Source organism: Annulohypoxylon truncatum, assembly GCF_022578515.1.
Source record: "Annulohypoxylon truncatum strain CBS 140777 unplaced genomic scaffold F4807scaffold_8, whole genome shotgun sequence".
NCBI lineage: Eukaryota > Fungi > Ascomycota > Sordariomycetes > Xylariales > Hypoxylaceae > Annulohypoxylon > Annulohypoxylon truncatum.
The window spans coordinates 259,225-272,933 of record NW_025953794.1 but is presented as its reverse complement, the minus strand read 5'-3'; the positions used below and the strand labels follow the sequence as shown (position 1 = coordinate 272,933).

The 13,709-nt window shown below is 45.7% G+C and overlaps 5 protein-coding genes across 5 annotated transcripts; 3 read left to right on the top strand and 2 right to left on the bottom strand.

Moving 5' to 3' along the window:
• On the top strand, positions 1 to 2,111 carry F4807DRAFT_416692 (DUF1613-domain-containing protein). Its single transcript, XM_047997152.1, has one exon. The coding sequence runs from the start codon at positions 498 to 500 to the stop codon at positions 1,998 to 2,000; it is 1,503 nt and encodes a 500-aa protein (XP_047856388.1). The 5' UTR covers positions 1 to 497; the 3' UTR covers positions 2,001 to 2,111.
• Positions 2,112 to 2,237: 126 nt separating this feature from the next.
• F4807DRAFT_416690 (Coatomer, gamma subunit) lies at positions 2,238 to 5,801 on the top strand. The gene is made up of 5 exons (XM_047997151.1): positions 2,238 to 2,431; positions 2,488 to 2,798; positions 2,860 to 4,174; positions 4,230 to 5,048; positions 5,110 to 5,801. The coding sequence occupies exons 1-5, from the start codon at positions 2,356 to 2,358 to the stop codon at positions 5,340 to 5,342; spliced, it is 2,754 nt and encodes a 917-aa protein (XP_047856387.1). The 5' UTR covers positions 2,238 to 2,355; the 3' UTR covers positions 5,343 to 5,801.
• Positions 5,756 to 8,218, top strand: F4807DRAFT_379794 (Choline/ethanolaminephosphotransferase). Its single transcript, XM_047995769.1, has 3 exons — positions 5,756 to 6,476; positions 6,555 to 6,697; positions 6,787 to 8,218. Exons 1-3 carry the CDS (start codon positions 6,169 to 6,171, stop codon positions 7,584 to 7,586), a joined length of 1,251 nt encoding a protein of 416 aa, XP_047856386.1. The 5' UTR covers positions 5,756 to 6,168; the 3' UTR covers positions 7,587 to 8,218.
• Positions 8,219 to 8,507: 289 nt separating this feature from the next.
• On the bottom strand, positions 8,508 to 10,208 carry F4807DRAFT_416686 (uncharacterized protein). The gene is made up of 2 exons (XM_047997150.1): positions 9,408 to 10,208; positions 8,508 to 9,290 (listed from the first exon to the last, which is right to left on the bottom strand). The coding sequence occupies exons 1-2, from the start codon at positions 9,629 to 9,631 to the stop codon at positions 9,170 to 9,172; spliced, it is 345 nt and encodes a 114-aa protein (XP_047856385.1). The 5' UTR covers positions 9,632 to 10,208; the 3' UTR covers positions 8,508 to 9,169.
• F4807DRAFT_416684 (uncharacterized protein) lies at positions 10,160 to 12,575 on the bottom strand. The gene is made up of 3 exons (XM_047997149.1): positions 11,882 to 12,575; positions 11,481 to 11,785; positions 10,160 to 11,380 (listed from the first exon to the last, which is right to left on the bottom strand). The coding sequence occupies exons 1-3, from the start codon at positions 12,002 to 12,004 to the stop codon at positions 10,867 to 10,869; spliced, it is 942 nt and encodes a 313-aa protein (XP_047856384.1). The 5' UTR covers positions 12,005 to 12,575; the 3' UTR covers positions 10,160 to 10,866.
• Between the last annotated feature and the right edge of the window lie 1,134 nt (positions 12,576 to 13,709).

Sequence of the window (13,709 nt, the reverse complement as noted above, 5' to 3'; positions counted from 1 at the left end):
CCAGCTTTTGGGGTCATTTGGAAGTTGCAAATGCCGGAAGTATGCAGCAAAGCACATGTCACACAATTGAATTGCACAATTGCCAACAATCGGATAGCGGCATGTGCCACAACAAAATCCTAAACCAAGACATTGTCTGTTTAGTACGATTGGAGATCTCGAACATTACCTATCTGCACTATCCGGGCGTCTAGACAATCAATCCCCTAGGCTTTCATCCTTATTGGGAAAATCCTGCCCCCATTGCAACGAGGATACCTACCTTTATTAGCAGCTGACCCCCTGCACGACTGCATGTGGCCTGCTTGAAAAACGGACACATCTAGACTTTCGGTCTAGTCGTTGATAAATTCAACTGGATAGCCGTACTTATGTCAGCTTGCCGTGTCTGATGTCCTCGGGCAACTTATCTACCATCTGCCTATTAATATCCCAATATTCGCATGTCTTGCAGATAACATATATTGAAGGCGACCTGTCAGATCGTGCTTGGGTATATGATGGGGTTCGAGGCGGAAGAGTTTACCGAAGGTTCCCCAAGCCTAATCGAAGATTCATCCGGTTCAAGATGGACTCCTCTGTTCCAAAAGAGTTGCGAGTTCAATTCGAAAATTTTCTTCGACGTTATGATGAATTTCATTCGCAACCCGAATATCAATTCCAACTGGCTATTCCGGGCTGACATACTGGTCGAGCAAAATCCTGATCAACTGATATCGACTGATCCCTTGATCACACGGTCAGCTATCCTCGACTTCCAAAATATGCACCTTGATAAGGTATTGGTGCGGAAACTTATTCCCAGAAACACCCTAAGAGATCAACCTCTAGATCAAACCTGCCTAATATACCATGGTAGTGGACCGGGTAATATAGAGAGGTCTATGGTCGTTTACAAACCCCATATCTCATCTCCGGCCGACATACCATTCTATCATCCTAAAATACAAGGTATGGCATTTCTTCATGAGTGGAATGCCGAGAGCAACGAAGGCTCGGTGTCCATTCATTACCATTTCTTTGATAACGAAGACCATTCGCCAAAGTTGGTGAGAACCGGTCTCAACCTCTTGGGAACGCTCCACAAGCATGGAGAAGGGACAAGAGCAGGGTACGTCAAGCGAGTTCACCACGATACCATCATCCCTCAAATATCTGTTCAGAATACGTATGCTCGACTAAAGGAAAAATATGCCCGACAACTTATCCAGACCTGGGCTGAGGTTACAGATCCTTCCAAGCACGTATTCGAGGATTTGAGTATTGCGGCATTCCTGATTGAACTCTGGGCTCAGATGTACCAAAGCTCTCCCTTCCCTGGATTTGTTGATATTGGCTGTGGCAATGGCCTCCTGGTGTACATCCTCCATGAGGAAGGTTACTTGGGATGGGGATTTGACGCACGGAAACGCAAATCTTGGGAGAATTATTCCCGCGCAATGAGCGGGGAATCTGAGCCCAAAGAGACTCTTCGACAGCATGTCTTGCTCCCTTCCGTCATCGGTCGTCATCCGAATGTAGGAGATGTAAGTGGCGAGAACGGCGAGACCGTCTCCGGCGTAGAGAGTAGTAATATTATCCACGATGGCTTATTTCCTAGAGGGACTTTTATTATCTCTAATCATGCCGACGAGCTGACTCCATGGACACCAATACTTGCCACCTTGTCAGACTGTCCATTTATTATGATACCATGTTGCAGTCATAGCTTGACAGGAGCAAGATTTAGAGCACCTGCGCCGAAGGCTCAGAACAAGTCCTCATCAGCATACTCGTCACTTGTTGAGTGGGTAACAAAAATTGCAACGGATTGCGGGTGGGAGTTGGAAACCGAGATGCTGAGGATACCAAGTACAAGAAATACAGGTCTACTTGGTAGGAAAAGAAGTTGTCCAACTTTATCCGTGGATATACAAGATATCATAGCTAAATACGGTGGCGCAGAAGGATATAGAGATAATGTGATGAAGCTCGTATATAATTCGGCAAGAGGCCATTGATTGATTATATATGGAAAATCGAGAGTTAAAATAACAAAACACACCTATATTTAACATCCTATACAGCAATGCTACCGGCATCTACGAACAATAAAATCGCCAATAAATGCAGGTAAGGCCTGGGTTCCATGTTATAAAAGGGGCACCTAGGTACGTACCTAAATGTGGCCTAAGTGGGTCTTCGGCCTTTATCATGTGACTTGGTTCAAGCAGTTGCAACGTCGCTCATTCCTTAATACTAGGAAACCTTATGTGGTGGCCCGAAATTATGTGTTAATAGAATTCGAGAATTAGACCAACGACCCGCGATTCTCTTCAACTTTCACCCTCAACCCAAGCCGTCTCACCGCCCACCATGAGCTACGGCAAGAAAGATGAAGATGCCGACCTCGGCCTGGTCAAGGTCGACCGCACTCAAGTTTTCCAAGAAGGTATGTCTACTTCAATTCCACAGACCTCTCTTAGCTGTCCTCTAAACGGTGTGAAGCTCGATTGTTCAACAGCTCCCCTATCCAGCCCCGAAGATGTCGCATTCTCTTGACCAAGATTGCTCTCCTATTATATACCGGGGAGAAGTTCCCAACGAATGAAGCCACCACTCTGTTCTTCGGTATTTCGAAGCTATTCCAAAATAAAGATGCCAGCTTGCGACAGATGGTCCACCTGGTCATTAAGGAGATTGCCCACTCCGCGGAGGATATCATCATGGTCACGAGCACCATAATGAAGGACACGGGTGGTAGCACCGACGCAATCTACAGACCAAATGCTATACGAGCTCTGTGTCGCATTATTGACGTGAGACTACCGGACATTCTAGCGGCCCATAGCCTCAACTCACCCTGCTGATGCAATATAGGCGACCACCGTCCAATCGATCGAGCGTGTGATGAAGACCGCGATCGTCGACAAGAATCCTTCAGTATCCTCCGCCGCCCTCGTATCCTCCTACCACCTCCTACCTATCGCTAAAGATGTCGTTCGACGATGGCAGTCTGAAACTCAGGAGGCTGCAGCTTCGACCAAGTCCTCGGGTGGCTTCTCCCTAGGGTTCTCCTCTTCTTCAGCCTCCCTTCCGGTCAACAACTCTACTATGACCCAATACCACGCCATTGGTCTCCTCTACCAAATGCGGGCCCACGATAGGATGGCTCTCGTCAAGATGGTGCAACAATTCGGTGCTGCCGGTGCTGTCAAGAGCCCTGCTGCCATAGTGATGCTGGTGAGGTTAGCTGCGCAATTGGCTGAGGAGGATCAATCGCTCAGGAAGCCTATGATGCAGCTATTGGACGGATGGTTGAGGCACAAGAGCGAAATGGTCAACTTCGAGGCTGCAAAGGCGATCTGTGATATAAGAGACGTTACGGATGCCGAGGTCACTCAAGCTGTCCATGTGTTGCAGCTTTTCCTTTCTTCGCCTCGTGCCGTTACTAAATTCGCTGCTCTCCGAATTCTACACAACTTCGCGTCCTTCAAACCACAGGCGGTCAACGTTTGCAACCCTGATATCGAGGCGCTTATCTCGAATAGTAACCGGTCAATCGCTACGTTTGCTATCACCACGCTCCTAAAGACCGGTAACGAAGCTAGTGTGGACCGATTGATGAAGCAGATCACTGGGTTTATGTCCGAAATCACGGATGAATTCAAGATCACTATTGTCGAAGCTATCCGAACCCTGTGCCTCAAGTTCCCAAGCAAACAGGCTGGCATGCTTGCTTTCCTCAGCGGCATTCTACGCGACGAAGGGGGCTACGAGTTCAAGCGGGCTGTAGTAGAAAGCATGTTCGATCTCATCAAGTTTGTGCCAGACTCCAAGGAGGACGCTCTCGCCCACCTCTGCGAGTTCATCGAAGACTGCGAGTTTACCAAGTTGGCTGTTCGTATCCTGCACTTGCTCGGTTTAGAAGGGCCCAAGACCTCTCAACCTACGAAGTATATTCGATATATTTACAATCGAGTTGTTCTCGAGAACGCCATCGTGAGAGCGGCAGCTGTAACTGCTCTTGCCAAATTTGGTGTTGGGCAGAAGGACCCCGAGGTGAAACGCAGTGTCGATGTTCTATTAACTCGATGTTTGGATGATGTTGATGATGAAGTTCGCGACCGCGCTGCGCTTAACCTTAGATTAATGCACGAGGAAGACGACCTAGGTGACCGCTTCATCAAGAACGGTGAGTACATCTTTTTCTCTTCGGGGCGAACTGAAAATTCTAATGAAGATCACAGAAAACATGTTCTCTCTTCCTTACTTCGAACACCAGCTTGTCATGTATGTGACCTCGGATGACAAGTCGGCTTTCGAGACTCCTTTCGATATCAGCCAGATCCCGGTCGTCACCCGGGAACAAGCAGATGCCGAGGACAGGACGAAGAAGCTTACGGCAACTACACCATCTTTGAAGCCGCCCAAGACAGGACCCACAAAGGCGGCAGCGACAGGCGCCGAGGCCCAAGCTTCGGCGGTTGCTGCGGCTCAGAAATATGCCCAAGAGCTTATGGCGATCCCGGAAATGAAGGAATTTGGCAGCGTCCTCAAGTCATCGCCTGTCGTTGAACTGACCGAAGCCGAGACAGAATATGCCGTATCTGTTGTCAAACATATCTTCAAGGAGCACATCGTACTCCAATATGAGGTTAAGAACACCCTTGAAGCGACAGTCCTCGAAAATGTGTCGATTGTGGCCACTCCCTCTGATGAGGAAGAACTGGAGGAAGTATTCATTATCCAAGCAGAGAAACTTGCTACAGGCGAACCCGGAAAGATATATGTAGCCTTCAAGAAAATCGGCGGCGAGGGATCATTACCTACTGCCACTTTCTCCAACATACTCAAGTTCACGAGCAAGGAGATCGACCCTACTACAAACGAACCTGAGGAGAGCGGCTACGAAGATGAATACGAAGTGGCGGACTTTGACCTGGCGGGTAGCGACTACGTGATACCCACATTCGCAGGCAATTTCAACCATGTGTGGGAGCAAGTAGGCGCCGCTGGCGAAGAGGCCGAGGAGACATTGCAATTATCAGGAGTCAACAGCATTGCAGGTCAGTACTTGCTATTTTCATCTCATTGCTTTACGGCTGCATGGCTAACTTTGGACACTAGACGCTACGGAACAACTCGCCAAGACACTTTCATTACAACCGCTAGAAGGCACAGACGTACCGGTCAACCAGACAACGCATCAACTGAAGCTTCTTGGCAAGACGGTCAATGGTGGAAGGGTGGTAGCCAATGTCAGGATGGCATACTCATCCAAGTCGGGCGTTACAACCAAGATCACAGTACGCAGCGAAGAGGAGAACGTGGCTGCGATGGTAGTAGCGTCCGTGGCATAATAGTGAAGGTTTCTGGAAAGGCGTTTCTGCAAAAAATGACGAGCGATGTCCTTTCGGTTTTGAGGGTATCTCACCGGTCTGCATATTTTTAGAGAATGGAGAAAGGGGCGGCTGGCAGGACTTGTGTTGACCCGAGTTGAGATGAGATAAGGACGGAATCCCCAGTGTTCATAAGAGAAGAGAAGGGAAGGAGAACGATGCGGTAGGCCTTTGAGTGCCAGAGCAAACCCAGAATATGAATTGGTCAATATAAATTTGATTTGATTCATATATGGGATGATTTGAATCAATTCGAACATTGAGGTTATACACTGACAAGGATAACAGGGGTTGACGGGGTTGATAGGGTCACAGGGGTTGCGATAGCGCGAACTTTGGGGACCCTTGTACCCCATTAACACGTCAGACGCGCAAATCAGTCGCGCTAATTGGAATCCACTAAAATTCTTGAAGATGGGTCTTAGATTTGACACTTGTGCACACCATGACGTTTTTACTTTTTTTCCATTACCCTAGCCAGTTCCAGTTCGCACGATAGCCTTCAAAGAAAAAAAGCACAACTTCCCTGTCCTTTTTATCTAATTGATGAAGATAGCCCCACTATCGACAACTGTGTCCCTCTTTGATCCTCGACGGCTGGCGTCTTTACACAAAGGCGACCATTCTGTCTTGCCCGAGACAGAATCATTCGCTACCATCCGTCGCTTAAAAGTCAATCAACCCAAAGCCTCGAGTAACGTCGCAACCAAAGCTGAAGCCTCACGTTCATTAGAGTAACAAATTAAGATATACCTAATTCACTGATCGACGGCATCGTCAAGTCAAGATGGTGTACGTACGGCAGGAATTCCTGCCGAATCTGAAGGCGTACAAGTACTCGGGAGTCGACCATTCATTGACATCCAAGTACATCCTGAAGCCGTTTTACACCAACTTCGTCATCAAATGCTTTCCCATGTCGATGGCCCCGAACCTAATCACATTGACCGGATTTATGTTCGTCGTTGCCAACTTCTTTACCTTGTTATGGTACAATCCCACGCTCGACCAGGACTGCCCTCCATGGGTTTACTATTCGTGGGCTGCCGGTCTGTTCTTGTATCAGACTTTTGATGCGGTGGATGGGACCCAAGCGTACGTGCTATAACAAACAATATACAATATAACGATATGGAAATTGGAAGCTAACGTATTGCTTGCTCGGCTTAATAGACGACGAACCCACCAGAGTGGACCTCTCGGCGAGCTGTTCGACCATGGCGTCGATGCCCTCAACACCGCCCTGGAAGTCCTCATCTTTGCTGCCTCCCAGAACATGGGACAGAGTTGGTACACCGTCGCCACGCTTTTCGCATGTACGTGCCCCCAAATACCCAAACTTCCCAGTTTCCGGACTTCCGAACTCTCCCTATACTATACAAGTGCTAACAAGCAGGCAAAACAGCCCTCAACACCTTCTACGTCCAGACCTGGGAAGAATACCACACCAAGACACTCACCCTCGGCATTGTCAACGGGCCCGTCGAAGGCATCCTGATCCTCGTCGGCGTGTACGCGCTAACGGGATACATGGGCGGCGCCTCGTTCTGGCAGCAAAGCATGTGCGCGACCCTCAAGGTCCCCCAGACCCTCGGCATCCCCGCGCAGATCTACGATCTGTCCTTCTCGCAGTGGTACATGGTGCAGGGCACGATCGTCCTCGTCTTCAACACCGTCGAGTCTGCGCGCAACGTCATCCGCGCGCGCCGCGCCCGCGGCGACCGTAGCAGATGGGCGCTTTTCGGACTTTTGCCCTTCTTCGGCACCTGGGTCTTGGTCGTCGCATATCTGTACTTGCAGCCGCTGATCCGCACCCAGCATCTTGTGCCGTTTGTCATTCTGGCGGGGCTCATCAACGCGTATAGCGTTGGCCAGGTCATCACCGCGCACCTCGTCAAGTTGCCGTTCCCCTACTGGAACGTGCTGGCCCTACCCCTTGGGTACGGCGTCATCGACAGCCTGGGTCCGGTTCTGCAGGAGCACGTCGGCTGGGCTTCCGGGTGGCCGAGTGCGCTTGGTGCGGATGTATACCAGGTCTCGTTCATGTTCTGTATGTTAGGTATGGCGATCGGTGTCTACGGCTCGTTTGTGGTTGATGTCATCGTTACGATTTGCGATTACCTCGATATTTGGTGTCTTACGATCAAGCACCCGTACGTTGAGGGTAAGGAGGCTAATGGGGATGGGGCTAAGAAGGTGAACTAAAGGATAGGCTACGGGGAGAGAGTATGTAATGGAAAACTAAGGGGGCTGAAGTTGAGGCTGTGTGGTTAAGCAGGAATGGGGGTAATGACCGAATGCTTTGAAAGGGGAAGGAGTCGGCAAAGGGGTTAACATGAGGTTCAAAACTCTCCTTGGGTTGAACTTGTTCTGATAACCATGGGATACGGGATGGATGTCCCCTATCCGATATTCCTTATGAATTTAATGCATGGGGCTACGAATTTTGCAGGTTTACTACCTACGAGGCTTAGATGGAAGCAATATCAGGTTCTAGGTTCTAGGTAAGGAGGCCAGAGGATACAAAGGCGGAATTAAGAGCCCGGGTCCTGGTTCTGAAAGGAGGTATACTGAAAGGCGTATACGCGGGATAACGATGGGACGACGAGCGCGAAGTGTCTAAGCTGCTCTGCGATATTCATTACGTTGCTTACATTACTTGTAATGATGATAGGTGCTTTTCGGAATTCGGTATACCCCTAGGTCGGGATTGGGGAAGTTTTGATGTCTACGTACTTAGCTAAAGGTCCAGGAGCAATAGCTCCTAGGAGGGAAGGGCGAATCCTAATGCCCGCGTCAGTTAATACCCATTAAATGATATTCTATAATCGTTCCAACGTGAGAGCGTGTGTGGTATGTCGAAAGCCCATCGAAGTTCTCAGAAGCCTATTTAGATATTCTTTTACATCCCATTAACCTCGGCAAGAACTGTGTATAAGGTATCCCGTATGGGACAAAAATACTCGCCAATCAGAGTTGAAATATCATAATCGGCTCGAAGTCTAGCTGCCCTGGTTCCGGCTCAATGTGGTACCGACCTGAGGCTACATGGCACGTGGGGATATAAAATCGAGGCGCACACGTGGTCATGTAGGCGTTCCAAGATACTACCATTATGGTTCTATACCTGCAAGTAAGAGACGCTTTTCACCTGCACGAAGGAAATTTGTTGAACACGAGTCCTCCGGCCATGTAACATGTCGAGCACGTAGGCCCAGCGTTTCATTCACTACCTAGCTATTCATGTCGGTCTAGTTTCTGGCCTCTCGATCGATGCCTACCTAGGTATTCTATTCATCATCATCTCCTCAACTCCTCTCCCCCAACAACACTCGACTGTCCTATCTCCTCTTCGCCACGGCCAACGAAGCAGCCAACGAAAGATCATCTAGATAACTACCCCCTTTCCCGGCCCAGATCCATTGCTCGGGTCTAGAATCTATAAATAGCTAGCTAGCTAGGTAACAGACAAGCACGGTCCTCTCTCGATCTGAAACGAAAATCGACTTCCCCCCTCCATGAAGACCGGTAGATAGCTCCGAGGAATGAAAAAGAAAGAAATTTCTATAGTCACAGGTCCGAGTTACAACGTCCTAAGTTACAGTATTGGCTCCGCCACTATCTGTATGATACGTAGGGCTACCTACATACATACATACATAACTCCCCTACATCTGCGCACACATCTAGCCTACCATTCGTACCTAGCCTATACCACTCCTACCTTAGGTAGGTAACCTGCCATCGAGCGTTACCATACAATAACCCTCCCTACGAGACCTAGCTCCCTATACGCTCCCCACATAACGATCTCCCACCAATATTCTCTCCCACACATCCATCCCGTCCCCCTTACCACTAACCGACGCGCCATGCCGTGACGGCCGTAGAAAAGGTTCGAGGCGAAAACTTTCGATCGCGGATTTATAAGCACGAGCCCGTACCCGCACGCAAACCGCTGCCAGAATTCTAGGCCCCGACAACGCGTACACGGTCCGCTTAATAATTCAAAATCGACCTACATACCTATCTGTTGATCTGATCTGAAAGCCATCACCCCCGGTCGCCGACCGTACCCCGATACCGTAGGATTCGGCGTTTCGCGGCAGATACACTGAGCTGCCAGTCTTACGCGGACCTTTTCGATGTTTGCCAACGCCCGGACCTTGGCGATGGCGAAAAAAAAACGTATGATAGCACCCCAAAAGTACCAAAAAAAGGGAGAGAAGGCACGGGCCGACAGCGAGCATTCAGAGCGAAGGATCTAAAGTTCCCGATGGCTTTCGAGATTGGCAAGGGAAACGTGTACACACCTAGGAAAGACGACAGATGCGACGACACGGCCGATTCGGAGTTCTAAGCTAGGTGATAGCTAGGTAGGTATGTTCGCCTAGCTCCAGGGGGGCCCCCCCGAGCTAGCAAAGTCGTATGGATGGCACGTAGGTGGGGAGGGGGCCATACACGATCTCGAACTTCCGCTGATGGGGTGGAACGTGGGCAGCGGGGGGAATATGATTTTAGGGAGGGGAGTATAAGCTGAGTTTTGCTCGGTGGGTTTGATTTGCTAGAGGGCTAATTTGCCCGTTGCCCCTTTAACTGATCTGATGCTCGTGGTGTTGAGAAGTTGGTGAGGGAAGTAGTAGACTCGTAAACCCCTTTCAAAATGAGAAAAGTTCTGTAGAACTCTGTAAACCATGGGAGGCCTCTCATTCCATTGCGATCCCATTGATGCAGCCTAGGTATCTAGTATTTCACCCGATAGAAGAGAAGACCGCAAGTTTTGTAGATTTCTCGAATTCAAAGCCATACCTAAGTACAAACATCTCCAAGCCCAATTTCCGTGACAATAGAAAGAACCAAGTAGCAAAAAGTCCATATCCCTTCTCAATGCACAAAAATAACCCAAAAGCCACGATAGATCGATACTTATAGATAGTTGTAAAGCTTCCAGCACCCCGTCAGTGCCCTATCCTTTAGTTGATATCCTGTTTTTGTTTGAGGGGGAAAAAATAAAAATAAAAGCACCTCCATATAGTGTACCTTTCGAACCAGAAACGCCCCATCCATGTTTGAGGTTTGCTGTTCCCGTAAATCATTCCACATACATCCTTCCCTTTGCCTTAAGCCGCTTCTTCATGACACCCGCTCATTGACTCTCTTTACCTACATTTTCGAATGTCGGCAAGAGCAAGTGGCGTTCACATCGATTCCGCAAAAACGTATAATCCAACTTCGATGCAAATAAACCCGACCAAAAATATCCAACAACAGTTGCTTCCATTCCTTCGTCAAACGTAAAACCCGTCATCTCAATAAGACTGAGATACAATTGGGTGAAGCCCCGAATGTGATCACGACTTTCGGCTACTTCTTCGTGTATTCGAAGGTAGCACATCTCTCCCATATGTCGAACCGTGTCACTATCTCGGCCAAGCCTTTTCCGCCTATCAAACTCCCGGAGAACCAGCTAGATAAACGTAGTTACTCATAACAGCTCATCACTACCGCTAGCGACGCTTTCCACGATAGCCTGGAGAACGACGCGCTCCTCGAAGACCGGGCCTTGTCCATCACACTTGGCCTGAGACTTGAGACGCAGGCTCACATCGCCAACATCTACCAGACCTTTCTTAAACAGTTCGTGGTTGATAATGTAGTCCCACGTAGCGCCGGCAGCTAAGAGGCGTTCGCCACCAGATTCCACTATGCGGTGGCTTGGGGTCTTGTTGGCATGGTTCTGAAGGAGGTCCGAGTAGAACTCCGTGGGGTTATACTGCATGGGTCCCGTAGTCGTCGCGGGTTGCGGCGACAAGGAGCCGTTCTGAGCTTGGACACTAGACGTAGCGCGCAGGATTTCATTCTCGGTGCTCATCTTCTGCAGATCACGCTTCAACTTTTCGTTTTCGCTAGCCGTCTGGTGCTGCTGCGCTTCTAGATTGGCCAGCTTTGCCTCGAGGTCTTTGACATGACGCTCCTTGCGTTCTCGGAATGCGCGCTGACTATGAATCAATTTTATGTTAGTCTAAGACCGAGTCTTTCGATATAAATCGACTGCCTGCTGGATCGTTCAATCCGATCCAAGTTCTAGGGGTCACTCACGCGGCCCGATTTTGCGCCTTCCGACGGGATTGGGCAGGTGTCAGGTCATCCTCGTCCGAATTAGACGCCGTCTGTCTGCTACCGTCGGGATCCGGCTTAGCCATCGGTAGTATATCGACTTGGCTGTTCTTCTCTGAACCGTTTACTTGAGATTGGCCCTGGCCATTCTGACCGTGCATGGATTGGTTTGGTGGTGTCGGAGGGCCCGGAGGACCTGGGAAGGCCTGAGGCTGGTGATTGAAATTGGCAAAGGACTCGAAGTTCTGTTGGAATTGCTCATTGTTCTGGAATCCATCGTAAACATCCTAAACGTCGCAAAAGGATCAGTGCTCCATTGCCAAGGTAGAGTCACATAGTCCTGAGGCTGAAACAAAAGTAGTTGAAAAAGAGCTAGTACTAACATGTGGAGAGTGGTTGTTGAACTCGTCTGATGCGGCTGAGTTGGAATGGGATGGGGTCAAGGGAGGAATTCCGATAAAGTGATAGGGATGAGCTCCACCGTAAAAGGTATGCGAGAAATCCATTGTCTAAGGTTGAATTGCAGATTCGGTCGCCGCTAAAGATCTATAATACAGATGGTGATTTGCGTAGGGGTCGGGAGTAGCGTGAAAAGAAAAGCAAAGAGAAGTTTCCACGGCGAGACCGGCGGCTCAATGGTGTTATTATTATTCTCGGTTCTCCCAGTAATATGTAAGTCGAGGGAAAGCTGATGGATGGTCCGAAGTAACGGGGGCCGGGTCCAGGTCCAGGTCCAGGGGTTACCACCTATCTTTCTATTTGGCCGTTCCCGAAGCCCAGGGGAGGCTTGCTACCTGTCTGCCAAACCTGCGTAGCGTGCTTGAGGTTAACACAGGTATGCAGCACAACAGCTCATAAAGTCGGATAGATCTCAGTCAAGTTACTTATGCAACTAGAAGTCTCTCCGTTTCCTTTGTGTCTCCTTCGGCCGACGGTCAAAATACGCTCGAGGTATTTGAGCAAATGGAGGGGGGGAGTAAGTTCGGAGGGTTGTCAACGGCACCCCCTATGAATGGCACCCTTTGAGCGGTATCCTTGTAAAAGCGGGCTTGTTTAATTGTTTTGGGTATAACACGGTATATTATTAAAAATAAATAAAATATTAGTGTATATTTAGGTTTAATTATTATTTTAAAACTAGATTTTTTATATTAATTAATAAAATTTATATATTAATATTTATTAAATTTAAATTTTATTTAATATATATAATATTTTTAATTTATATAAAAATTTTATTTAAATTAAAATTAATTTTTATTTATTTAACCGGTTTTAATTTTTATATTAACGTTTTTAAGTAATTAATTTTAACGTTTTTTTTAATTAATTTAATTATAAATAAATTAATATTTTTTTTTATTTTTTCGAAAATATATTATTTAATTAATTTATATATTTTATTTAAAAAATATAATTAAATAATTTTAATTATATAATATAATATTTTAAAAGTTAATAATTAATTAAAAAAAAAACGTGGGATAAATATATTACGCGAACGATTTTATAATATAAAATAAAATTAAAAAATTTTTTTATAATTTATTAATTAAAAGTTTATATTAAATTATATTTTAATTATATTAATAAAAATAAAAATTAATAATTTTATTTATTAATATAAATGTAAAAATATTTTTATTTTATTTTAAATAATATAATAAAAAAAAATTAATTTTATTTATAATAATTTTCGGTATTTACGTTTTAATAAATTAAAAATATTTATATTAAACGATTAAAACACGTAAATAATATAAAGCGGGAAAAAAAATAATTAAATTTTAATTTAAAAAACGGTTTATATAAATTTTTTTAATTAATAATTTTTATAATCGTTAAAAATAAATAATTTTTTTTTATTTAAATTTTATAAAATAATTTTAAAAATAAAAATTTTTATTAATTAATAAATAATAATTTTATTATTAATTTAATTATTTTTAAAATTTATAAATTTTTATTTATATAAAAAAATTAAATACGAATATTTATTAAATTATTAAATTTACACGTTAATTTTTTTAAAAATAATAAATAAGTTTATTATTTTTTTATTAATTAAAATATATTTTAAAATAAAAGTTTACGTGCGAAAACCGTTTTTTTCGCGTAAAGTTTTTATTTTTTTTAATTAATTAATAATAAGTTTATTAAAATTATAATTTTTTATAATTTTTATTTTATTAAAATTATAACGATATAATT